The sequence below is a fragment of the Protopterus annectens genome, chromosome 4.part0, assembly GCF_019279795.1.
Source record: "Protopterus annectens isolate FY-2018-M chromosome 4.part0, PAN1.0, whole genome shotgun sequence".
In the NCBI taxonomy this organism is placed as follows: Eukaryota; Metazoa; Chordata; order Ceratodontiformes; family Protopteridae; genus Protopterus; species Protopterus annectens.
The window spans coordinates 584,926,178-584,953,327 of NC_056733.1; the positions used below are offsets into that span (position 1 = coordinate 584,926,178).

Here is a 27,150-nt window from a genome sequence, read left to right on the forward strand (position 1 = left end):
AAGTTGATGTTGGTTCAAAAAAAAAAACTAGGAGAGATGACACTGGTTGAAGTTTGAAGTCAAACTATTTTTTATCTCTTAACTAGACTAAATTGTTTATTCATTTTGTATTCCTCTCTAGAGCATACTTTATATGTTTGGATGACTTAATAAAGTTTTTTTAATCAAGATAGCTCTACAGAGACCATCTTATCTTTATTACCCCAGCCATTTACAGTAACTCTAATCATGAAGGGCACCTGCAACCACATTCTCATATTTCAAAGAAACAGGCACTTCCTCAGGTCCACATCATTTTCTATTAACCTTGCCTGCTCCCAAAGAGTCCAGCAAATGCCTGGGAAATTTACTTGTTCACTTTAGCCTTAGAATGATGCACATTTGTAGCCATACCTGGACAATTGCCTGATCAAATTTTCCTTCCAGAAGCAACACATGTAGTATTTAGAGATGTTTTTCATGTTTCACTGTTGCAGTCATCACACTTTGGTTATCTGGCTGCAGGTAGCCCTCAGTTGGCCCGAATACCAGAGTCTTGGGATTTCTGCATCGGATGCTGTCGCCTCTTCCATGATGTCAGGTCGTCAGGGAAATAAAACATGCAGCCAACGCCATTACACCAGTCTTTCTTGCCGAGAAGGAGCCCAAAGCAGAAGCAGTTTGCAAGTGCCAGTCGGCCGCTACCTGAAGTCTTCTAAAGCTAAGTACCCCGTTGGGGATTTGTTTTTCTTGTTCTAACCGATGTCAGAAAAAATTAACAATTGTCTTGCCTGTGGAAAGCAAATACCTCACAGAGATTTTCATTCTTACTGCGTCACCTGTTTAGGCCCAGACCACAACGTCCCTTGCTGTCGGTTTTGTGCCTTGTTTAACACCTGAACCATTCGTCATCGGGCTATTTTTGTAGCTAAATTCTTTCGCTCTCATTCTCCGTATTCTGAAATGGCTTCGGTAAGCCATCCAACTACCAATCTTCTGAAAAAGCACAAAGACAGAGACAGACTGCATAGGTCAAAAACTGCCAATGATGCTTCCGTTAAGCTAGCCGCTAGTCCGCTAGTACCCAGTGAGGCGCCTTTGCAGCCCCTGATGCCTGCTTCTACAGATTCGCAGGCCTCTGCTGAGACCCATTCGGAGTCTGGTATGCCGCGAGATGCTTCTTCGAATGTGGAACCTGCAGATGTCTCTACCTTGGATGGGTCCGGAGCCACTGTGCAGGCACAGGCTTCTGAGGGTGTATTCTGACCTACTGATATGTGTATTAAACCGACAACTACTTTTTTTTAACTAAAACTACTGAGTTTCTCAGACCCAGAGTTCGCACTACGCCTAGAAAACTGATGCCCAAAGCACATGCTCAAGCTCTCATACCACCAAACCAAATGCTTAGAATGGCTGAAGACCTTATTACTCTAATTAAGGGAAGCCAGCCTTCACCTGCTAAAAGACAAAGAATTGAATTTCCTTCTGATTCTACAGACCAGCAGTCCGATGACCCTGACCCTTCTCATTACCAGGACATACCCTTATCTACCTATGAGGATTCAGATGCAGAGGAATCCATTCCCTCTGCCTCCACTCCAGAGGATTTTTCTTTTGGTAAAACCTTGCATACCTTAAGAGAGCATTTCCGCTGGGAATGCCAGGACTATCCTCAGTCCAAAAAGAGACTCGGGGAATTTTTAGATTTGCCTCGGCACAGGCCTCCAGCTGTACCCCTTGTCCTGGATATTGTAAATGATGTCTTCATGGAATCCAGTCTTACTCCTGACACTTTACCACCATCTCCTAGAAAATGTGACCGGTACTACAGAGTACCTGACTCTCACAAATTTCTCTTTAAGAATCCTACTGCAGATCCAGAGACCATTTCCCAGGGACCTAAAGGCATCAAGGCTACTACAGCCAAAAACCCTACCCCTTCAGACAGGGATTCTAGATATTTAGACAGATGGGGTAAGAAGGTATATACCTCTGCAACTCTTGCCATCAGGGCTTTGAATTGCCAGTTTCACATGTTGAAGTACCAGCAACATGTTATGGAACTAATTAATCAAAAAATAGTGTTACTTCCAGATTGTGCAGAAAATTAAGATTTACAAGAGTTAATGTATTCTGCAAACCAAGTTAGGAAACATACTTTGCAGTGTGGGTTTGATGCCTTAGAAGCATCTTGCAGGGCTGCTGTCACTGGGTCTGTACTGAGAAGGCATGCTTGGCTGAAGGAACAAGTCTTGCCAGACCATGTCTAAGCAAAATTACTAGATACTCCATTAAATCAGGATAGTTTGTTTGGCACGAAAGCAGAAGTAGTTCTTAAAAAGATGGAAGAAAAAGCTAAATCTATGCAAACTGTCAAAGATTTCTTACAGGTGCAGCCACCTAGATTCAGTAGGCATTGGCCTTCAAAAAACTGGTCCTTTCCAGTCCCTCCCAGGCCTTCTCAGACCAAACCCAGGGGAAACAGACCACCAAGACTACAGTCTCAGGGTATGCAGAGATCTAAACAATGGAGTGTTCCCACCTCAAAAACAGAGAGTGGTAAACCACCCCCTTATGACAAAAGTTCACAATGACTTTCCAATTATCCTTCCCAGCCATGCCCAAGTACTTGCACCCCTAGGAGGAAAACTCGCCCTTCATGCAAAAAACTGGATGTCCATTACTCAGGACCGATGGGTTCTAAACATTGTATCCCAGGGATACAGATTCTACTTCCACTCACTGCCAACCCCAAGTGGGTTGCCAGACCTTCCTCCAAACCAGTGGACAGAGGCTCAAAAGTAAGTACTTTTCCTTCTCCATATCAGGGCTATTCAACCTGTTCCAGTAGAACAAAGGGGACAGGGTTTCTTCTCCATACTGTTCCTGGTGCCCAGAAAAGAGAGCTCTTGGCACCCTATCCTGGATCTATCAATTCCCAACTTAAGCAGAAATCTACTGGACCCTCACGAGTGGAAACTGGAACCCAACTCATTCAAACTTCTAACCCAGAGGTGGGGAACACCAGTGGTGGACCTTTTTGCCTCCCCCCAAAACCACCAATTGAGCAAATTTTGCTCCAGGAACCCTCACAGCAGAGCCTGGAAGGTGGATGCCCTATCCTTTACATGGGAAAACCTCTCAATTTATGCCTTTCTTCCTCTGCCCCTCTTCTCAAAGTACTACTCAAGATCAAAAAGGACAGGCCACCAATCCTTATTGCACCAGACTGGCCATGCCAGCACCGGTACCCACTCCTACGCAGTCTGACAGCAGTGCCACCCTGGCACCTACATCAGACACCTTCCCTGCTGTCTCAGCAGAAGGGACAGATTTTTGCATCCACAGCTGCAAACCCTAAACCTTGCAGCCTGACTTATCCCCTGAATACACCACCAGCATCCCTCAGCAAACAGGTGCTAGATGTCATCCTTGAGGGCAGAAGGCCTAGTACTAGGAAATCCTGTGCTGAAAAGTGGAAAATATATTGTTCTTAGAGTCAGTCTCAAGGAAAGGACACAGTTGTGCCCACCTTACCTCAAATCCTTGATTACCTAGCAGAGGTGCTAGACGTCATCCTTGAGGGCAGAAGGCCTTGTACTAGGAAATCCTATGCTGAAAAGTGGAAAATATATTGTTCTTAGAGTCAGTCTCAAGGAAAGGACACAGTTGTGCCCACCTTACCTCAAATCCTTGATTATCTAGCAGAGCTGCTCCACAGAGGCCTATCCTTGTCATCCATTAAGATTCATGCCTCTGCCATCTCAGCTCATTATAATACTGAGCCACCTCTCTTTTCTCACCCTCTCATCAAACAGTTCCTGAGGGGAGCTAACAATTTTAAGGCCCCATAGGAGAGCTCCCACCCCAGCCCAGGGACCTTAACTTTGTACTAGAGAAGCTCACACTTCCCCCTTTTTGAACCTTCTGCTTCAGCAGAGTTAAATTCCTCTCTTGGAAAACAGCCTTACTTCTAGATATTACTTCAGCAAGAAGAGTGTCCAAGTTACAGGCCCTAATGGTGGTGGAGCCCTTCATTATTTTCCATGCTGACAGGGTTTCCCCTCCGGACTAACCCATCCTTTATGCCCAAGGTGGTATCCAGTGTGGCTTTAAACCAATCCATCTGTGAAGCAGCTACCTGGACCTTCATTCAGACTTTTTCCAAGCACTTTTGGGATGTACCTTACCAAACACCTGCAGCAACTGGAAGGACCCCAAAAGTACCTCACCAAGAGGATCAAAGGACTCAAACAGATGCCAGACCTGTGCCTGACGTATAAAGCCATGTCCAACCCGGAATTAAGGGACATGCTGCCCCTCAAAAAATCCAAATCCCATCGAGCTACACGCTCGAGAGACTTGAACCTCAGCACTAAAATAAATAGGACATGCTGGAGGGACAGATTCATAACCCAGAGGCTCCCTTCACTCTGGAGTAAAATCCCAGTCCAGGTTAGGCAGAGTCCCTCATTGACTCTCTTCAAGAGGAATCTTGATGAGTGGATGGGAGATCGTAGGTTTACCCCGGGTATCACTTCTGTGTCACTGTTAGACAGAGGCACAGTATACTAACCTCAAAAAAGGGCATAGCAAAATTAATTTAAAATGGGTGGCGAAAGCCAAACATACTCTGGCTAGGCTTATAAATGCCCTAGGGCAGATAGCCTACTATGAACCTATGAACCTGTGAACTAAGGGTCTGCCACTGCAGTCCTGCAGGGCATGTTAACTCCTTCACCCTGAGGCCAGGGTCAGGGCTTGGGCTATTTACTGCTTCTCATTCTTCATGAATGGTATTACAACAGTGACCCTCTGACAAACATAGCACAACTGTGTAACAACTTACCATCATAGCGGATGTTTAAACACTGAAATCACTGCTGAAGTATGGACCATCTCCCACCCTTCTCCTTGTTAATCTCTTTCCTTAGGTAGTTACTTCCTGGAGAATGTATTTTCTGTGTCTGCCAGAAAAAGGGGGACAATAGGTGTCTCAGAGTGTTACAGCTGATGGGGGGGCAGTAGATATTTCAGGGCGTCACAGATGACTTCTTCACTTAACTACATCAACATCTCTCACAGATGTAAACTTGCGAGGGATAACGTATTTTTCTCACAACAAAAAAGAAATGAAGATGGTGTGGGCTATTCTCCTATTTCTGTCCAATGTTAGGCTGATCTGCAGCCCACATAGAGGGATGGCCAAAGCTCTATAAGTCAAGCCAGATAGATGGATGTCCACTTCCAGTAAAATCGTTATGAATGCTTCTGCAGTTCTGCAGTAGTGACCTAAATATGCAAACATCTAACACTATGGTGAGTTGTGAAGCTGTACTTTCCACCCATTTCCACAGTTTCAAAAGTTATACAAAATTTTACAGGGAAGGAACTTTCCAACACTTTCGAATTTTCTCAGCAGTTTTATCAAGAAAACTAGTTACCACTCTAGCTCAACAGAAAAGGGAAATGTTGTAGACCTTTCGAATGTTGTCCTTTTTTAACTGTTACTCACTTCTTCTAGGAGCAAAATTTCAGAGATCTTAGATCAAGTTCATAAACATTGTTCCTTTTGTAAAATAATTTATTACATGGCTTTCCTGGATGTAAATGATGCCCATCTTCCCATCCTACTGAGACCACATAAAGTACATCATTTTTGTTTGAAATGTGGACTATTCCCACCTTTTGCTGCAATGCTATATACATCTCTGCAAGCAGAATTTAACCTTCTTCCTTTATACAAATCATCAATGTATGGTTAGAGAAATAAGGGAATTATGTCTTTGCACATAGCTCTACTATTTCTTTCAGTTTTGGGGAAAAAGTAAATTGTAAAGTCTACTATAATTTCTTTGTCTAGGGATTATCACTAACTTAATGCTTCTGAAAGTTCTCCCTAGTCATGGCATTCCAACACTGCTTCAAATAATCGCGGCAAAATTGTGTATACAACAAGCCGTCGAAGCATAATTGCTTCTGATACTTCTGGAGTATGCCTTTTTACTTTTTACTTCTACCTCGTGCAACGCTTAATATGCAAAGAGGTTGGTGGCATATGACAAATGTATAGAATCATTGTAAGGATCCAATAAATATAATTTGTATTAGTCATCATGTAAGGAAGGGATTCCTGTGTTGGGCAGACATGCAAACATATCCACTGAGATGGCACTACTTTCCCCATCCAAAGGATAATTTATAACAGATGATTCTCATTAGGCTTAGCAAACCCATCTGAGCAGTCAGTTTTTGCTGAGCAGCTGTTCTAAACTAGAAAGGTCACGTCACATCACCCTAAAGGAGATGAAGGTAGTTAGCAAGGCCCTGACTGCCTTTTAGGGCCATTTAATCAGATATTGCCTTTTTCTCTTTATGTGCAATACCAGCCTTATTCTTTATGAAGCAGTTTGGAAGCTAGATGCTTTTCATTTTATTTGTAGCCGTAAAATGGTTAGTATACCTTTTTACTATATGTATATCATTTCACTCCTCCTTTGCTAGCCATTAAGTCCTCCTCCCATAGATGTCAAGCTGATATGTCAGTGGGTGCATAGTGGTGGAGGAGTTTGAGATCCTGATAGTGCCTGACCATCTTTTGGTTGCTGAGGAGGGTGTATTCATCCCAGTAGACTGAAGATCTTGCTTCACCCCCCCCCCCCCCAACCAAGGCCATCTGTTTTGGAATTGGCCCTCATTGTCCCCAGCCCAGGGACTACCCAACACCATTCTTTCTTTGATAGGGACTTTTCTATTAAGCCCTAATGCCACCCCCCCCCCAAGTTGGTGACATAAGCACTTTAGTATCACTGAACATCCTCTACCATTCTCCATTATGTATGCATGCTCTCACACACACACACACACACACACACACACACACACACACACATATATAAAGACATACCCTTCATGAAGGTTCTCATCATTGGTTTGAGATCATCAAACCCACATCACCTGTGCTATAGCCACTGCTAATGCCAAGCCTCCACTTGCACTAGATCAACTATTCAAATGAAAGCCACCTCACCCTCTGTCCCTCCTGGGCAAGCGGGAATAAGCCACTCACTCCCACCCCCCAACCATGCTGTTTCAACACCATGCTAACTGAACTCTGGTTATCTGGGTCAAAGTCGTAGCTTTATCCCTTTGCTACAAAGAGCTGTGCCATATACCATTACACCATTTCCTGTAATTCAGGAAGTACAAATCGAAGTAGGAGAAAAGGGTGAATTTAATTCTAATAGCTTCCTCTAATGAGACAATCGTGATAGTCTCTATTAATGAGCATGAACTTTGTACCACCATTGCTCCTGCTTTTAAACAGGCATTTAGTGACTTTCAGCCAAGGATAGACTTTTGATTTCTAACAGCAGATTTTCATCACAGAGATCACCTCTGCAATACAATTATTTAGCAATGAAAAATGGCCAAAAGCAGATACCTACCATTCTGGTCTGAATTTTTTCAGCTTTCACAGATGTCCTTTTTGAGCGGAGTTCTTCCAGTTCTTTTCGGGGTCCCATCTAGGTGACATTCAGAGAAAGTGCCTAGTCTGGAAGCTTTTGCTTTTCTTTTTGATTATTGATGTATAATTATTGACTTTTATTACTTGATTCAACTGAATTTTGGTATTCCTTGCTGAAATGGATTGTCTAAATTTTCCAAGGTCTGTGGTGACACCGGACAAGCATTCAGACAAGGGTGTATATGGAATGCAAAGTCCATTAAAAACTCTTTCATAGGAAAAGAGCATTGTGTTCGCCTGTGAAATGTGTGCTACTTAAACCTTGGTAGTAGGACAAGTAATCTCATGGCTGTCTTGGCCCTACAAAAAATTAGAGCCCTGTAGCAGCCAGTGAGGCTCTACCAGTGACTTTCAGCATATTAAAACAAGAAAGATGGAGTCGCCTAAAATTCAGTCAATTAACTGGTTGGGAGTGAACATAAGATATTCTCGATCCTGCAAGCTCTACCATGCTTTTAGAAATCCGTTCTGGTGAGTTTTTGCTGTGTGCTTCCCAGTGTTAGGTCACACTGGTATCTGTTCGGTATCTATTCCCTGCCTGTCCTGAACCCTCTCTGGGTAAGTACTGGCTGTTCCACAGCTTTCATAGGAAGTTGCTAAGATGTCCAGGATGGACACCAGTTCCCAGGCACCAATATAAAAATGTTCATCCCTGAAGAATCTCATTTGCACCTCTGAAATTGTGTGTATGAACAGATGTCCTGATGAGCCTTTTAGATAATGGTCGGGCACAGGGCAATTTTGGTAATTTTAGTAGGACCCATGCATAGAAACATTGCATTCCATTGGCAGAGTAGGCCTGATACCTTAGATGCAAGAATCCACCAATTTTTTCACTGTTAATTTTCAGCTATAAGACTCTGGTGTATATTGTGGATGGACAAGGATTGGTCCTTCAGTTATGACCCATGTGAGTCTGAGGAAATGGAGCTGGAAAGGGAAGACTTGATGTATTCTATTAAGCTCTCCCCCTAGCATCCTTCAGGTATTTAAGTATACCTTAGAATTGGTATCTCTAGGCACAGATTCTTTTCTGCCTACTCCTAGAAACTAAGGGGTTTTATAAAGTTCATGGAATTTAAATATCCCCATAAAGGTCCAATGGCCAACAACACAATGGTTTCACACAACACAATGGTTTCACTGGAGGCTGCAAGAAGATTTAAGCTGGTGTCAGGTCCAAACAGAGATGGAGAGCAGAATCTCAGACTGTTTTGTTTTGAGGGTCGTCTGCTTTGCTAGTTTGACATTTAAGGTTATCATTTGCCAAATGCATAAAACATCCAGATTAAGATTTTTGAACAAACTGAAGATATTGTATTATATGTTCTACTTGAGGCCTTAAAGTATACCTTGCAAGTTGGCCCCAGCTGTCTTCAGAGTGAGCAAGCAGAATATCCAGGTACAATGCTATTGATGCTTGCTGCTAAGACTTTCATCAGAAGGCATGTTTGGCTCAAACTGCAGCCTCTGCCTGAATGTACTAAAGGGCAGTTTAAGTACGTGTTCTTAGGCAAGGAACTATTTATGTTCTTCTCATGGATCACTGTTGTGGTAGTATTGACTACTAAAATGAATGCTGCTGACGTTCTAATGTCAGACTGGTCTTCTGAAACCCAGTACCCTCCAAGCCAGAAGGGCATCAGCCCCTGTAAGATGTCAGCACAATCCCAGTGTAACTCAGACATTCACCTGCATCATTTAGTTCTTTCTTGCTGCAGCACCAATCAGATGAAGTAGCAGTTGTTCAGAATAGTTAGTCTGGAAGTTTCGGCCTGCTCCAGCTAATACAGATAAGTACCCCACTGGGGAAACACTTTCTTGTCCTGTTTTTGTTTGTATGGATGTGGGTGGGATCAGATGACTGTTATTTTTATAGATTTGCCAACTAAAGAAAAGTCTGATAAAAGTTCATATGATAAGCAGAGTTCCCTCACAAGAATTATCATACTCTGTTCAAGTTCTGTTGGAGTCTGATCATAATATTTCTAATTGTAACATCTGCCAGGGCAGTATTCTCATCTTTGTACCACCCAGAACCACACCTATATTGAGTAATTAAATTTAGTTTACTCACAAATTTTCTGGCTATCCGTCCCTCACCTACACTACATGTCCATGGAATCCCAATACAAATTGTGCTTAATCACAAATTAGAAACACTTCCATGTAATCCCTAAATATGTCTGTATAAATGCATTGCAGTGCCATTGACATATAGAAACAATTAATGTAATAAAGTACATTTGCTACTGGCAGAGCACATGTTAAAAAAGCAATGTGTTAAAACCAAATGGATATATCTGGGTAAAATCAGCTAATATTCTAAGACATCTAATGTTCCCAGTGGAGTACATAAGTGGGGAGGTGTTGAGTACTTTGTATATCATTCTGTCTCAAATTGTACTTGCTCCATAACGTGCAAGAACTGTGAAGTATCTTGTAGTCTAGATCTAACATAAGTTAATCTTCTTCTTTCGACTGCTCCCGTTAGGGGTCACCACAGTGGATAATCTGTTTCCATTTCTTCCTGTCCTCTGCATCTTGCTCTGTCACACCAACCACCTACATGTCATCTCTCACCACATCCATAAACCTTATCTTAGGCCTTCCTCTTTTCCTCTTACCTGGCAGCTTCATCCTTAGCATCTTTTTCCCAATATACTCTGCATCTCTCCTCAGCACATGTCCAAACCAACATAATCTTGACTCTCTGGCTTTGTTTCCAAACCTTCCAACCTAGGCTGACACTCTAATATACTTATTCATAATCCTGTCCACCCTTGTCACAACCAGTGCAAATCTTAACATCTTTAACTCTGCCCCGTCCAGCTCTGACTCCTGCCTTTTTGTCAGTGCCACTGTCTACAACCCATATAACATAGCTGGTATCACTACCCTCTTGTAGACCTTCCCTTTCACTCTTACTGGTACTCATCTGTCACAAATCACTCCTGACACTCTTCTCCACCCACTCCATCCTGCCTGTACTCTCTTCTTCTCCTCTCTTCCACACTCACCATTACTCTGAACTGTTGATCCCAAGTACTTAAACTCATCCACCTTCACCACCTCTACTCCCTGCATCCTCACCATTCCTCTATCCTCCCTCTCATTCACACACATATATTCTGTCTTAGTCCTGCTGACCTTCATTCCTCTTCTCTCTAGAGCATATCTCCATCTCTCCAGGGTCTCCTCAACCTGTTCCTTACTCTCACTACAGATCACAATGTCATCTGCAAACATCATAGTCCACGGGGACTCCTGTCTGATCTCGTCTGTCAACCTGTCCATCAACATTGCAAATAAGAAAGGGCTCAGAGCTGATCCTTGATGTAATCCCACCTCCACCTTAAACGCATCCGTCACTCCAACCACAGACCTCACCACTGTCACACTACCCTCGTACATATCCTGTACCACTCATACATACTTCTCTGACACTCCTGACTTCCTCATACAGTACCACAACTCCTCTATAGGCACCCTTTCATATGCTTTCTCTAAGTCCACAAAGACACAATGCAACTCCTTCTGACCTTCTCTGTACTTCTCCATCAACACTCTCAGAGCAAACACTGCATCTGTAGTGCTCTTTCCTGGCATGAAACCATACTGCTGATCACTAATCATCACTTCCCTTCTTAACCTAGCTTCCACTACTCTTTCTCATAACTTCATGCTGTGACTGATCAGTTTAATTCCTGTGTAGTTACTACAGTTCTGCACATCACCCTTATTCTTAAAAATTGGTACCAAAACACTTTTTCTTCATTCCTCAGGCATCCTCTCACTTTCCAAGATTTCATTAAACAATCTGGTTAAAAACTCCACTGCCATTTCACCTAAACACCTCCATGCTTCCACAGATGTCATCTGGACCAACAGCCTTTCCATTCTTCATCCTCTTCATAGCTATCCTTGCTTCCTTCTTGCTAATCCACCACACTTCATGATTCACTATCCGCACATCATCCAACCTTCTCTCCCTCTCATTCTCATTCATCAGCCCCTCAAAGTACTCTTTCCATCTGCTCAATACACTCTCCTCACTTGTGAGTACGTTTCCCTCATTATCCTTTATTACCATTACCTGCTAAACATCTTTACTAGCTCGGTCTCTCTGTCTAACCAATTGGTACAGGTCTTTTTCTCCCTCCTCAGTGCCCAACCTTTCATACAACTTTTCATACGCCTCATCCTTAGCCTTCGCCACCTCTCTTTGCCATGCACCTCATCTCCTTATAGTCTTGTCTACTTTCATCATCTCTCTGACAATTCCACTTCTTCTTCGCCAAACTCTTTCTCTGTATACTCTCCTGTACTTCTTCATTCCACCACTAGGTCTCCTTGTCCTCCTTCCTCTTTCCAGATGTCACACCAAGCACCTTTCTAGCCATCTCCCTTACTAGCTCTGCTGTCTGCTGTAGTTACCCAGCTATTCGGTAACTCTTCACTGCCACCCAGTGCCTGTCTTAACTCTTCCCTGAACATCACTTTACAATTACCCTTTTTCAATTTCCACCATTTGATCCTTGATGCTGCCCTCACACTCCTCCTCTTCTTGATCACCAATGTCATCCTACAAACCACCATCCTATGCTGCCTAACTACACTTTCCCCTGCCACCACTTTACAGTCTCCAATCTCCTTCAGACTGGCCCTTCTGCATAAGATATAATCCACCTGTGTGCATCTTCCTCCACTCTTGTATGTCACCCTATGCTCCTCCCTCTTGTTAAAATACGTATTTTCCACAGCCATGTCCATCCTTTTCACAAAATCCACTACCATCTGACCTTCTGCATTCCTTTGCTTAACACCATACCTACCCACTTCCTCATCCCCTCTGTTCCCTTCACCAACATGCCCATTGAAATCTGCTCCAATCACCAGTCTCTCACCCTTGGGTACAGTCATCACCACTTCATCCAACACGCTCCAAAATTTTTCTTTCTCATCCATCACACACCCGACTTGTGGAGCATACACACTAACAACATTCATCATTACACTATCAATTTCCAGCTTCATAAAAATCACTCTGTTCGACACTCTTTTTCACCTCCAAAACACTCTTGGCATACTATTCCTTCAGGATAACCCCTACGCCATTTCTGCTCCCATCCACACCATGATAAAACAACTTGAACTCATCTCCGATACACCTAGCCTTGCTCCCATTCCATCTGGTCTCTTGCACACACAATATACCAACCTTCTTTCTGTCCATCATATCAGCTAGGTCTCTCCCTGTACCAGTCATACTGCCAACAATAAAAGTTACGATCCTCACTATCACAGTCCTAGCCTTTACCTGCCTTTGGACATGCCTTCCCCCTCTTCTCCTCCTCCTTCAGCCAACAGTAGCCCAATTTCCACCAGCACCCTGTTGGCCAACAGTACTGGTGGCAGTCATTGTTAACCTGGGCCTCGACCAATCCAGTATGTATATCTGTACTGTTGTCCGCATGTATGATTTAGCAAAATATTACGCCAACACCACGACGTAAACCAACAAAATAAAAACACTCTGTTTTTTACAGTTCCCAATGGTTCACTCCGTAAAAAATGCGTGTATTCTCAAATGCCCATTCACAAGTTAAGATTAAAATGCACTTTAATGAGCAAAAAAGTCATACAAATAAATACATCCGTGCGCTTTTGTCTCAATAGTTTGAAACTTCTTCAGATCTGAACTTAGAAGCCCTGCTTAAACTGGGCTTAAATGATTGCTTATAAAGTTATAATGTCTGTTTTCAGCATTGTCCAAGCAGTAATGCCCAATAGGGTGTGTGTTATTGTGGAAATAACGCCCATTCATGGGTGTTCTGAGACCCAATGCTGCAGAGAATGGGCTGTCTGTAAAATTGTTGCGTTTTACTTACTTATTTTAATTGCTATATTATCATTATTTTATATATATTTTTGATATAAAATAGTTCCTCCTCCTAAGCTTTCAGACTTGCTGTAGTACATGCCAGTGGTATCAAAGGAAGCATTTTACATCCAAAATGTAACACTTTAAAAAAATATTCAGGTATTTTATTTTTTGGTCCCTTACTCTAAAATATTTGGTTTGTTGCCAGTCATTGGAGATGGACGTTACTAAATAATGACATACATTTGAGTTTGACTTTTATTTCCTTCAGAACATTCATGCTAACACAAATCCTTTTATTTAAGTAAGTTTGTAATTTTATAAGAGCAATAATTAAAATCTGTCCCTATTTTTGAGCCTTTCTTTTCATATTTATTTTAGGCTTTATCCAGCTTTTTATAGCTGAAAGGTCCAGAAGTATGCAAACGTCTTTACTGCTGACAGTGGTCGATCTCATTCACTGGTTCCTCACACACACACACCCCTCTTCAAAAAAAATGCATGCTAACACAAACCATTTAAAATATGTTCCTATTTTGAGCCTTTGTCCTCTGTTTATTTCAGGATTATCCATGTACCTTGATTTGAGAGGAAATCCTCTTAACTGCTGACAGAAGATCGTTCGGTCACTCACTCTTTTCTCTCTCTCTCTCTCTCTCTCACACACACACACACACACACACACACACACACACACACACACACACACACACACACACACACACACACACACAGTCTCTTCTGCTTTCATGCACGCATTCACTCACACATGCAGACAGATTAACATAAACGTGTATGCATACACACACACGTGCTTTATTTTAATTTTTTTCTTTCATATTTTACAACTAAACAGCAAAAGTGCTGCTTAGCAAGCGTAAAATAATGTTGGTCATTCAGTCCGAGCTCCATGGCACTTATTATGCTGCCGTGAAGTGTTGGACTCATTTTTCAGTGGGCATTACCTGTAAATTAATACCCTACTGGAGAACATTTACTGTCCATTCAGGGTATGATCTACAGGTCGCCCATTCTATAATATGTTTTAGCATTTGATGAATGTGAAGATGCATTGATAAGTGCAGTTATTTTCTAAAGGAAATTTTCTTTTTAAATTAGTACATTTCAGAAATTAATATCATATAACTTAACAGTTTCTTGGTTACATGAAAATGCTTTATGATGGCTGGTGTTTAAAAAATTTAATATTTAATGATTTAAAAATCCTTAATTCCTATTGACTATAACAAGAATAATGTGTGTGTGAGGTCAGAGGAAGTTTATAAAGCAGGAAATGCAATGGGAAGGTTGTTAGTAAAGAAGATGCACTGGAAGCATTGAAACTGGTTTAATGTGAATATGAATTTTCAGATATTCATTAAAGCTTTTCTGGAATATTCCTTGGTGTCTCCTTTTGCTATTGCTGGACTTTGTGATTTTTTGCAATAAGTCATTCAGAAAAAAACACCAGAGTTTAAGAGCTGATGCTAATGGGCTGATTACATCCTCCTGAGGGATAGTATAAACAGCTTCACAGCCCCCTCCTCCACTGTAGGTACTGGCACCAATGTCTAAATCTACACCAATGTACTTTATAGGTTCATAGGTAGGTACTCGGCTATCTGCTCGAAGGCATTTATAAGCCTAGCCAGAATGTGTTGGCTTTCGCCACCCCATTAGTTTAGTTCCCTGTGCCTCTATCCAGCAGAGCCACTAAGTGATCCCCGGGGTAAATTTTCTGTTTCCCATCCACTCGTCAAGGTTTCTCTTGAAGAGTGCTAGCAAGGAGCTCTGCCTAATGTAGATTGGAATCTTGTTCCAAAGCATGGGAAGTCTCTGGGACAGGAATTAATCCCTCCAGCGCATCCTATTTATTGTTGTGGTGAGGTTTAGATACCTAGAGTGTGTGGCTCGAGGGGATAAGGCATTCTTTAGGTGGAGCATGTCAGTCATTTCTGGGTTGGACATGGCCTTGTATGTCGGGCAGAGATTACCTCTGAGCAGGCGGTATGCAACCGAGTACAACTGGACTTTCTTCAGTCGAGCTGCATAGGGCATCTGTTTGAGGCCAGTGATCCTCTTGGTGAGGTACTTCTGTGGTCTTTCCAGCTGTTGCAGGTGTCTTGTACGGTACATCCCAAATGGGGCATTGTACTCTATTATGGGTCTGATGAGCGATGAGTAGAGGGGCAGAATTACTTTTTTTGATCTGGATGCAAACCCTTTTGTGATTAGGTGGGCCAAATAGAAGGATTTTCTAACCACTTTGGCAGTGTGATTATCAAAGGAGAGATTACTATCTACTTGGGTCCCCAGATCCCTTATCATGTTTTCCGTATTTAGGGGACTACCACCTATGTGGTAGTTTGTGGGAACTTTATTTCCAAAGAGAATAACTATGCACTTTTTGGCATTTAGCTTGAGGCCATGATTTTGACACCAGATATCCGTCTCAGTGAGACCCTTTTGGAGGATGTCTGTGTCAGCTGGTGAGTCAGTTATAGCCCCTAGTTTGCAGTCGTCTGTGAACTTGGTCAGCCATAGTCCCCCTGTGCTTGTCTGTAACTGAGAAGTATATGCCGAACAGGAGGGGTCCCAGGACTGAGCCCTGGGGAACGCCACTTGTAACCGGTTTAGAGTCTTACCTAGCTCCCTCAACTCTCACCATGTGGGTTCTGTCCATGAGCCAATTGGCAGCCCATCTTGTGACATAGGGGTTTATGTTCAGGCTGGTGAGCTTGTCTATAATACCAGAATGGGGAATGGTGTTGAAGGCCTTTGCGAGGTCTAGGTAGGCTGTGTGTACCACCTTTCCCTCGTCTATAGCCTTGGTAACTGTCTCAAAGATGTCCACCAGGTTTAGGAGGAATGATCTGTCCTTAACAAAGCCGAACTGGGTAGGGTCCAGTGTTTGGAGGTTCCCAATGTCTCTGTTAATGAGTTCCATAGCCTTGCAGACCAAGTTAGTCAGGATTATAGGGTGATAGTTCCCAGGGTCTGTTGTGGCTCCACCTTTGTGGAGCAGAATAACCATTGCTGTGCACCACTCTATGGGTACATAGCTTGTGGAGAGGCTGAGTTTGAACAGTGTGTTTAGGTGAGGGGTTAGCTCATCTTTGAGCTCATGTAGGACGCAGCCTGGGACACCATCCAGTCCCATTGATGCTGTGTTTTTGGCTTTGGAGAGGGCTATTTTAACCTGAATGTCTGTGATTTCAGGGGATGTCCTTCAAGAATGCAACTGCAGTCATAACATATGGGTTGTCCTGCCTCAGGCAGCCCTCGGTCGGCCAGATTCCAAAGTCTGGGTCCGGCGTCGGCTGGTGTCGCCTCCTCTCCGACGTCAGAGCAGCTGGAGTATAAAGGCATCGGCCGATGCCATCTTCTTCAGTCTTTCTTGCCGCGCGGTGCCCAAAGCAGAAGCAGTTCGCAAGTGCCGGTCGGTCAGCTCCTGTGTTTTCAGTACCAAAGTCATCTAAAACCTAAGTACCTCGTTGGGGAACATTCTTTCTTGCCTCAGCCGATGTCAGAACAAATTGAGAAAGTTAATGATTGTCTTGTGGTAAACAAATACCTCATAAGGACTTCCATTCTTACTGCCTTCCTTGCCTGGGCCCAGACCACGACGTCTCGGCCTGTGCTGCCTGTGCTTGCTTTAATAAGCACACTCTCAGGCGCCGGGCAGAATTTGCCGAATACTTTTTTGGTGAATCTTTTGCGTATATTATGCTGTCGGATCAACCGACAACTCAATCTACCAAAAAACGAAAGGACCGGGACAGACATCCTTGGCCCGCGTCCACCACCGATGCAACTCCTAAACCCTCCGCTAGTGCTTCGGTCCCTTCGGAAGTGGTAATTGAACCGCTCCAGGCCGCCGACACAGCGTTAACACGTCCTTCGGTCTCGGAGACCTCTCCGGTGCCGGTTGTTGATTTTCCTCCGGAAACCGAAGTTCTGGATCTACCCGACACCATTCCTGTAGACAAGGTTACTCCTGCACGTGGGGCTGCAAGGCCTCCTGTATCCATGTCCCCCTGTATCCATGTCCATCAAGGCCTTTGCACGTGCTAAGGCCGCCAGCCAGGCCAAGGCCCATCCTAAACCTGCTGCTCAGGCCCCTTCTTCTGATAAACAGATCATGTCTCTTGCTGCAGATCTTATTTCTCTTATCAGGGGGTCTCAGCCTCACCCAGACAGAGGTTCTCAGCCACCTGCAGAGAAAAGGCCCAGAACTGAGCAGGCTGACAACCTCTCTTCAGATGAAGCCTCTGGGGATTCTGAGCATTCAGATACCCAAGAAGAATCCTTCCAGGCCTATGAGGACTCTGATGCTGAGGAATCAATTCCCTCTGCCTCCCCTCCATAGGATTTCTCGTTTGGTGAAGTCCTGCACTCTATGAGGGAACATTTTAAATGGCAGGGTCAGGAATTCTCTGATTCCAGGAAAAGGCTACGTACCTTCCTCAAGCTTCCCCAGCACAGACCTTTAGCTATTCCTCCAGTTAGGGATGTTTTGGATGATGTTTTCTCTGACTCCAGTGCTAACCCTGATTCTTTCCCCCCTGCTCCTGTCAAGCCAGACAAATATTATAGGGTCCCTGACACTCACAAACATCTCTTTAAGGCCCACTCTGTGGATCTAGAAACTATTTCACAGGGCCCCAAGGGAGTGGCTACTTCCACTGCCAAGAATCCACTGCCAGCGGATAGGGAAGCTAGGTCCCTGGAGAGATGGGGTAAAAAAGTTTATACCTCTACCACCCTAGCCATGAGGTCACTTAACTGCCTTTTTCATATGTTTCAGTACCAGGATTTTTTACTGGATGATTTACAGAAAAAGCTAGCCTCTCCTGAGCCTATTGATAGAAAAGCATTGCAGGATCATATACATAACACTCAGCAGGTTAACAATCATTTTCTTCAGTGTGGTTATGATGCATTGGAGGCTTCATGTAGGGCAGCTATGACTGGGGCTGTGATACGTAGACATGCTTGGTTAAAAGATCAGCCATTGCCAGACCATGTTAAAGTAAAGTTACTTGATGCACCTGTGGAAAAACAGAAGCTTTTTGGTGCTAATGCACAAGATGTGTTGAAATCCATTGAGGAAAAAGCTAAGTCAGTACAGACAGTCAAGGATTTCCTCCAGGTTCAGCCACCCAGGTTTAGCAGAAACTGGCCTTCAAAGAATTGGTCCTTCCCAGACTCTGACAAGTTTCAAAGGGGAAAAAAACAGGCATGCCCGAGGTAGAGGGCAATACCGAGGATCCTACAGGGGCCACCAATGGCAACCTCCAAATCAAAGAAGTGGCGCAGGCAGCCCAGCTGCACCACAAGGACAATCACAATGACTTGACTTTCATACCGCCTACAAAGGCTCAAAGAGAAGCACCTTTGGGCGGAAAATTATCCTTATTCTCAAAAAACTGGCATATCTTAACCAAGGACAACTGGATTCTGGATTTAATAGACAAGGGTTACAGATTCCACTTCCAAACTTTACCAATAAGACAAGGCATGCCAAACCTGCCACATCATCAAAGGGCAGAGGCACTCACTTAAGTTTCAAAGCTGTTAAGTATAAAAGCAATAGAAAGGGTTCCTCATCAGGAACAAGGCCAGGGATTTTATTCAAGACTGTTCCTTGTTCCAAGAAAAGAAAACAAATGGAGGCCTATACTGGACTTGTCTACTCTAAATACTTTTCTCATTGTGCCAAAGTTCAAAATGCTGATGTTGCAGCAACTCCTTCCCATGCTGGGCAAGGGGTCTTGGCTGGTCACTCTGGACCTCAAGGAGGCATACCTGCATGTCCCAATCAGACAAAGCTGCAGAAGATACCTCAGATTTCTTGCAGGGACAGAGCATTATCAATTCTCAGCATTGCCATTTGGCTTATCTACTGCGCCCAGAGTGTTCACGAAATGCCTGGCATCAGTAGTGGCACACTGCAGACTCCAGGGGATTCAAATATACCCCTACCTGGACGACTGCCTCATACAAGCAGACAACAAACAAACCTTAATAGCAAACTTGGACTATGTCATTCAACTACTGCAGGCCTTGGGATACACAGTCAACATTCAGAAATCAAGACTACTGCCATCCCAACAGATTATTTTCCTAGGAGCCAAACTGGACACAGAAACTCAAATGGCCTACCTCACAGAGGAAAAACAACAGCAGTTGCCAGAGTACTTCAAAGGCCTAGCAAAGCTCTCCCAGCTGACTGCAAGGAAAATCCTTCTGGCCCTGGGGTTCATGGTATCTTGCATTCTTCTGATACCTTTGGCAAGACTTCATATGAGAAAGCTGCAATGGTACTTAAAAAGCTTATGGTCCCAACACAGCCAAAGCCTAGAGGACGTAATCCCACTCATTCCATGTCTGCAAAAAGAATTTTTGTGGTGGGCTCAAGCAAGTCAGTTAAACAAAGGCATGTTCTTCAACAGACCTCAAGCAGGTCAAATGATTACAACAGATGCCTCAGATCATGGATGGGGGGCGCACATGGAGGGCAGATGCATTCAAAGGTCTATGGACACCAAGGGAAAGACATCTGCACATAAACCAAAAAGAGATGTTGGCAGTGATACATGCAATTGAGACTTTCGAAAAATCACTACAACAAGGACATTTGCTAATAAGGACAGACAACACCACTGTCATGTGGTATATAAACAAGCAGGGAGGCACTCATTCTTATACCCTCTGCAGACTAACAATGATTCTCTGGGAAAAATCCCTGAGTCTGAAGATACATTTGCAATCCCAGTTTGTGCCAGGCAAAGACAATGTACTGGCGGACAAGCTGAGCAGAAATTTCTTGGATCCACACGAATGGATGCTGCATCCTCACATTTTCTCACAAATAACAAAGACATGGGGAAGACCGGACATAGATCTCTTTGCTTCTCACATGAATCATCACCTGGAAAAGTTCTGCACAAGGACCCACCATCCTCTAGCCTGGAAAACGGATGCTCTCTCCTTCAGCTGGAATTCCCTAAAAGTTTATGCATTCCCTCCTCTACCTCTGCTGACCAAGGTGATACTGAAGATCAAAGCAGAACAACCAACAGGCATTCTGATAGCTCCAGACTGCCCAAGGCAACACTGGTACCCATTGCTGTTGAGCATAACTCGGACCAAACCGTGGCCTCTGCCCCTATGGCCCCTGCTTCTAACACAACACAATTACAGGACTGTCCATCAAAACCTGAAAACATTGCATCTGACAGCCTGGAGGTTACCATGACTCCTTCCGCTCTCTCTCTTTCCAAAAAAGTTCAAGAGATCTTACTGGAAGCACGCAGACCTTCCACCAGAAAAACCTATTCAGCCAAGTGGAAGAGATTCAGCATCTGGAATGCCAACAGTGGTCAGGATACAACATTACTGAGTATACCTCAGATATTGGAATACTTGGCAGAAATGTTTCATACTGGACTCTCATATTCTTCTATAAAGATTCACGCCTCAGCAATCTCAGCAAAATACAATTGTGATCCACCAGTGTTTTCACATCCTTTGCTAAGACAGTTCCTAAGAGGGATAAAGAATATCAAACCTCCCAGAAAACAGCCAGTACCTGCATGGGACCTCAATTTCGTTTTGGAAAAATTAACTCTTCCTCCTTTTGAGCCAGCAGCAACTTCAGAAATGCAATTTCTATCATGGAAAATGTTTTTTCTATTGGCAGTCACATCTGCAAGAAGAGTCTCGGAGATACAGGCACTCATGGCAGTACAGGACAGAGTTTCTCTAAGAACCAATCCTACATTCATGCCAAAAGTAATTTCCAGGGTATCTCTAAATCAAGCTATTCACCTGCCTACTTTCTTCCCCAATCCGCAAAACAGGAGGGAAAAACTGCTGCATACTTTGGACATACACAGGCAACTACGTTACTACTTGGACAGAACTAAGGCCACCAGAAAGTCTGACCAACTGTTTGTAGCCTATGCTGCTGGAGTACAAGGAAAAGCAATCTCCAAACAAACAATTTCAAAATGGATTGGACACTGCATCAGATTCTGCTATTCTTTCCATGGAAAAGGTGTGCCAGCCAATATTAGGCCACATTCCACCAGAGCTATAGCCACATCCACCACTTTCCTAAGAGGAGTGGCTACAAAGGACATTCTAGAGGCTGCTACATGGAGCTCCGTGCATACATTTACCAAGCACTACAACCTGCCCTTATACTCCAGATCCCGAGCAGGCTTTGCTTCGGCAGTCCTGCAGGGCATTTTAGCTACACCATCCCTTTCTTAGTTCCATCCACCCCCAGCTTGGCTATGGTATTCAACCCATATGTTATGACTGCAGTTGCATTCTTGAAGGACATAGTACAGTTTTGTACCTACCATAAATGTAGACATCCGATAGATATGCAACTGCAGTCAGATTTTCCCACCCTCCTACCCCTCTGCAACCTTCTTTATGGGTCCACTACCCCTTCCTATTAGCTGGGGGTATCTCCTATGGTGTATCTGTTTATTACTGTTGTGCATGTCTGGAATTGTTTATCCATTCACCAAATTTAGCCTTCCTAGGAGGGCACCTGGCATCTGGGGCAAGAAACACTGAAGAAGATGGCGTCGGCCGATGCCTTTATACTCCAGCCGCTCTGATGTCGGAGAGGAGGCGACACCAGCCGACGCCGGACCCAGACTTTGGAATCCGGACGACCGAGGGCTGCCTGAGGCAGGACAACCCATATGTTATGACTGCAGTTGCATATCTATCGGACATCTACATTTATGGTAGGTACAAAACTGTACTTTCTACATTCTTCTGGTATGGTTATGGGCCCTTTTGGGGGTGAGAGAGGGGGTGAAGTTTGCACTGAACCTGTCTGCCAGGATGTTGGCAATATCGGTTAGTTCAGTGTATTTTGTGCCATTCTGCACTAACTCTGAGCAGATCTGAGCATTGCCACTTAGATTCTTGACATAGCTAAAGAATGACTTGTGGTTATCTTTGGAGTCCTTGGCAAGTTTTCTTTCAAAACTCGCCTTGGACGATTTTATGAGGGATCATAGTTTCTTGCGGATACTGATCAGGGATGTCTTCCCTTCTTGGGATTTTACTCTTTTTCTGTACTAGTTTCCTCCTTCTGTTGTATAGCTTGTTTATGGCAGGGGTCCACCAGTCTGGTTTCCTTTTTCTTGGAGGAGTGAGTCTTGGTTTTGCTTGGGATATCATGATCCATGCATTCTTGTAGGTGCCTGTAGAATGTATTAGTAAAGGATTTTGCAGCTTGGACAGCGTTATCCTTTAGCATGGGTGCTTTGAAACTTTCCACCTCCGTCTTAAGTAATGTGAAGTTTGCTTTTGAAATGTTTTTCACGGTGGTTTCCTTGTCCAGTGGTGGGGGCGGAATGTGGATATCCAAAGTGATTTGTTTATGATCAGATCTAACCACCAAAGGGTTGACCTCTGGTGTGGAACACCAGTCACCCATGTTGGTGATGACCAGGACCAATATGTTGTCACCTCTGGTGGGAGTGTTGACCAGTTGTTCCAGGGCGTTTGAGTTTATAAATTCTAAGAAATGTTAGGCAAGGGAGTTAGTACTTGAGTAGTTCTCCCAGTCAATGTTTGAGTAGTTGAAATCACCCAATATTAGGGTGTTTAGTAGGACCATTATGTTAATAAGAGCATTTATATAGGTGCATTGAATCAGGAATACCCGGCAGGACAAAAATCATCCTCTGCAGGGAAGAGTAAGCCTGTCTGGAGAACATCTGCAATAAATAAACTATATAACAAAAGGAAAAAATTACTGTCCAGGACCAAGAAGGAGAATGTGCCCAACTGGAAGTGATCTCTCCTTACCCCGAACAAGCAAATAAGAGTGCTAGTGAAAACCTCTAAAGTCAACTTGGAGTCCAAATTGGCCACATCTACTAGAGACAATCATAAGGCCTTCTTCACATATGTCTGAAATCTCAAAGAAAGCACCCAGATCTGTTCAGAACTGGTGGTCAAGGATACCACATACACAAATGCTGTAGATATAGCCAATCTATTGGCTGACAGATTCAGCAAAAACTTCTCCTCTCTGCCCCCCCCCCATCAGTAAATCAGGACATCCCCAGTACCTGCCCCCCACCCTTATCTCTAGGGAACAGGTCATCACTGCCCTCTCAAAGGCAAAAAATACAGCCTCCATGGGACCCAGTAACATCCATGGCTGCATCCTATATGAACTCAGGCATGAACTTGATGCACCATTAGGCACCTTACTCAACCAACGCCCGAGTACTGGCTTTGCCCCAGTCTAGCGGAGGACAGCCACTGTCATCCCTTTATACAAAGGTGGAGCGTCCACCAATCTGGGAAATTATAGACCCATCAGCCTAACTAGTCTGATCTGCAAGGCCATGAAATGGATTATCATAGACCTCATTAACAGGGACATTGGCAACCTCCAGATACTTGACCCTACACATTTTGGCTGTGTCAAGGGGAGGTCATGTCTGTTAAATCTTGTCAACTTCTTTAAGACTGTCACCAAAGCCATGGACAAGGGGAAGACTGTGCACACAGCCTATGTTGACCTGGCCAAAGCTTTCAACACTATTCCCCACTCAGGCATAGTAGATAAACTCTCTCAACTAGGCATCAATCCATATGTTATGAGATGGGTAGCAAACTGGCTCACTGATAGAACCCACCTAATCAAAATAGGGGAAGCCATATCAAGCAGTCAACCTATAATAAGAGGCATACCCCAGGGATTGGTCTTGGGACCTCTGTTATTCGGGATATACTTCTCTGAGGTGCAGGCCAAACCAGTGGACTATGGCTGACCAAATTTGCAGATGACTGCAAGCTGGGTGCAGTCATGAATTCCCCAAGTGATGTGGACGTCTTCTAAGAGGGTCTCACCCAAACACATGATTGGTGCCAGAAACATGGCCTCAAGCTGAATGCCAAAAAATGCATCATCACCCCCTTTGGGAGACTGACATCCCCACATATTATCACATTAATAACAATGTCTTAAGTACACAATCAGTAGTGAGGGATTTGGGCACTCTTGACCACCATGTTGCTTCCGTTGTACAGAAAGCTTTCTACATGGCCCACCTAATAAGTAAGGGTAATCTCACCCAGGGACGAAGAGGTCATAACATCCCTGTATTCTTCCCTTATAAGGCCAAATATTGAGTACAACACCCCTTTTGGCATGTACCTCACAAAGCCCATGCAGCAGCTGGAAAGACCACAGAGGTTCCTCACCAGGAGAATCCAGGGCCTCAAACATCTACCCTACACAGATAGGCTAAAATCCCTGTCCCTCTACTCAGTTTCATACGGACTCCTCAGGGGTGACCTCTGTGTCATATAAAGCAATCTCAGACCCCACCTTGATGGGACTGCTGCATATCCACAAGTCAAGCTCCACTCGAGCAACCCGTACGTGGAGCCTCAACCTGGTCTGTGATATTAGTAAGACTTGTTGGCGGGAGGGATTTGTGTCCCAGAGACTCCCCCATCTGTGGAATAGACTCCCTCTCCACATCAAGCAGAGTACCTCATTATACCTTTTTAAGCACAACCTGGATAACTGGATGGGAAATAGAAAATACACCCCTGGGATTCCACCTGTGTCTCTGCTGGACAGGGGCTTTGGGTGCTGACTTGTTTAATCATGGGCTAAACTCTTGGTTAAGCTTATAAGGGATCTGGGCCAATAGCCTAGTAACCTTCTATGACACTTTAACTGCACGTCATCTGTGACCTTGGTCCAGGTGTAAGCCTAAGTCTGTTGGCCAAGAAGAAGGGACTGGAGAGGAAGAGTCACCAATGTTAGCAGATTTTTTGTTTTGGCCCCCTTGGCAGAAACAACAGTTTTGTCAGTAATGTCTTTTCATAAGATTATAAAATATCCATATTATTTTACCAGAAACTACCATTGTAAAGAAAAGCACCGTATTTGCTGCATATGCATAGATTTTAACAAAACTACCATAACCGAGAACATGTCCTGCATTTGCTCCTGTGCATTAATTTTTACCTAAAGCACCATAACAAAGAGCATATCCTACATTTGCTGTATGTGCACAAAACACTCAGATGTTTGTACTAGGGCAGTAATTGATAAGAATAATCAGCTTTTTTATTTCATTCAAGAAAATGAAAGATCAGTAAGTAGATGCAGTCTAAATGGTTGATCCCCAGTACTTTCTTTTACTGTGCAAGTTTAATAACCTTTGCAGTGCAGAATGAGGGTCCATTCCACAGGGACAGCAGCTACATCAACAGCACGTTGCAGAAATGTTTCTGTACAATAAACTTTCCAGTAGAAGCTACCACAAGCTGCCACATAATCAGTTGTCCACACGTTCATAAAACTTTACAAATAGGTAAACAGTCCAAACGTAGGACAAGTTTTAGGGCAATTGTACTACAGGAAATCCTGTATGTGCTGCGGTGGTACGGCGGTAGTGTTGCCTCACAGCAAGAGGTTCTCCCATTCGATTCTTGGCTTGGCTTGAGAGTGCCTTCTGTGTGGAGTCTGAATGTCCTCCCCACGGTTAGGTAGCATTCGAAAGGCATGCGTGCGTAAATGGGCGTGCCTTCGTTGAAGGTTGGGAATCAAGCTGGCACCTCGGCATTTCGTAAAAATCTACTGCCAATCATTAGCGAACCAGAGTTCCGCTGTGGCGACCCCTTACAGGGAAAAGCCAAAAGACAAACAACAACAAGAAGTACTACAGGAAATCCTGTAACTGTTTACCTCTTTTGAGTATCCAAATACTATATGATAATCTGCCTAAAGACTGATTTGCACAGTTGCCACTACCCATGGAAGACCGTATGGTGTGTGTGTGTGTGTGTGTGTGTGTGTGTGTGTGTGTGTGTGTGTGTGTGTGTGTGTGTGTGTGTGTGTGTGTGTGTATGTGTGTGTGTTTTTACCATAACAGTAGATGTTCTAGGAGAAGTCACTGTAACAATAAAGCTACTCTTTCCCCATACCCCTAAAACTGTATTTTTTTTTTTTTTATTACCCATTAATGTTTTATTACACAGTTGAGTTGTCTGGTTACAATAATAGTTTATCAAGAACAGTTAAGTAGATTATCAAGCTCCTAAGAGTGCCAGAAGGGGCATGAAAAAGTAAAAGGGGCCTGAACATTTGAAAAAAGTTCCTAGCAATCTTGGCATACATAAGGAGTGGCTTGTACACCACAAAAGGTTCCATGGAAAGCTAGTATTAATCATCACAACAACAGAGGTAGTGCTAATGAAATTTATTGTCAGAAAAGAAGACATACAACATGAGAAAACTAAAAGTTATAATTTTTTTTTGCAGTAACCTTTCTTCAAACATTTGTTGTACATGCATGTTCTTTTTGTATAAGATTTGTAATTAAAAAAAATGTTTTATCTATTCTTTCTTCAGGTAGCACGCCAGTCTTTGACTACATATGTGATAATTATGAACAACACACACATTGAAATAGATGCTCACAGATTAAGTGACGGTGGACTTTTATTGTCGTATAATGGTAACAGTTACACATCATACATGAAAGAGGAGATTGACCGGTAAGTAGTGTCTTTTACAGTTCCATTTGATGCTATAATGACTGCACCTCAAAATGAGCACAGAAGTGTATCCTAGTATAATTTTTATATGCATTGCACAAAACAGGCACAACACTCACAGGTGAGTAGTAGTCTTAGCGTGATTGAGAGGGTCAGTACTGATTGTGTACCTTTGCAATACTGCAAA

General features: G+C 43.5%; 1 protein-coding gene across 1 annotated transcript in view; it reads left to right on the forward strand.

The window, feature by feature from the left end:
* ACACB (acetyl-CoA carboxylase beta) overlaps positions 1-27,150 on the forward strand; it is a 1,510,375-nt gene that overhangs the window by 388,688 nt on the left and 1,094,537 nt on the right. The window contains exon 15 of the mRNA XM_044068517.1: positions 26,818-26,963. Coding sequence (XP_043924452.1) covers positions 26,818-26,963 — 146 coding nt within the window. The remainder of the gene's footprint in view (positions 1-26,817; positions 26,964-27,150) is intronic.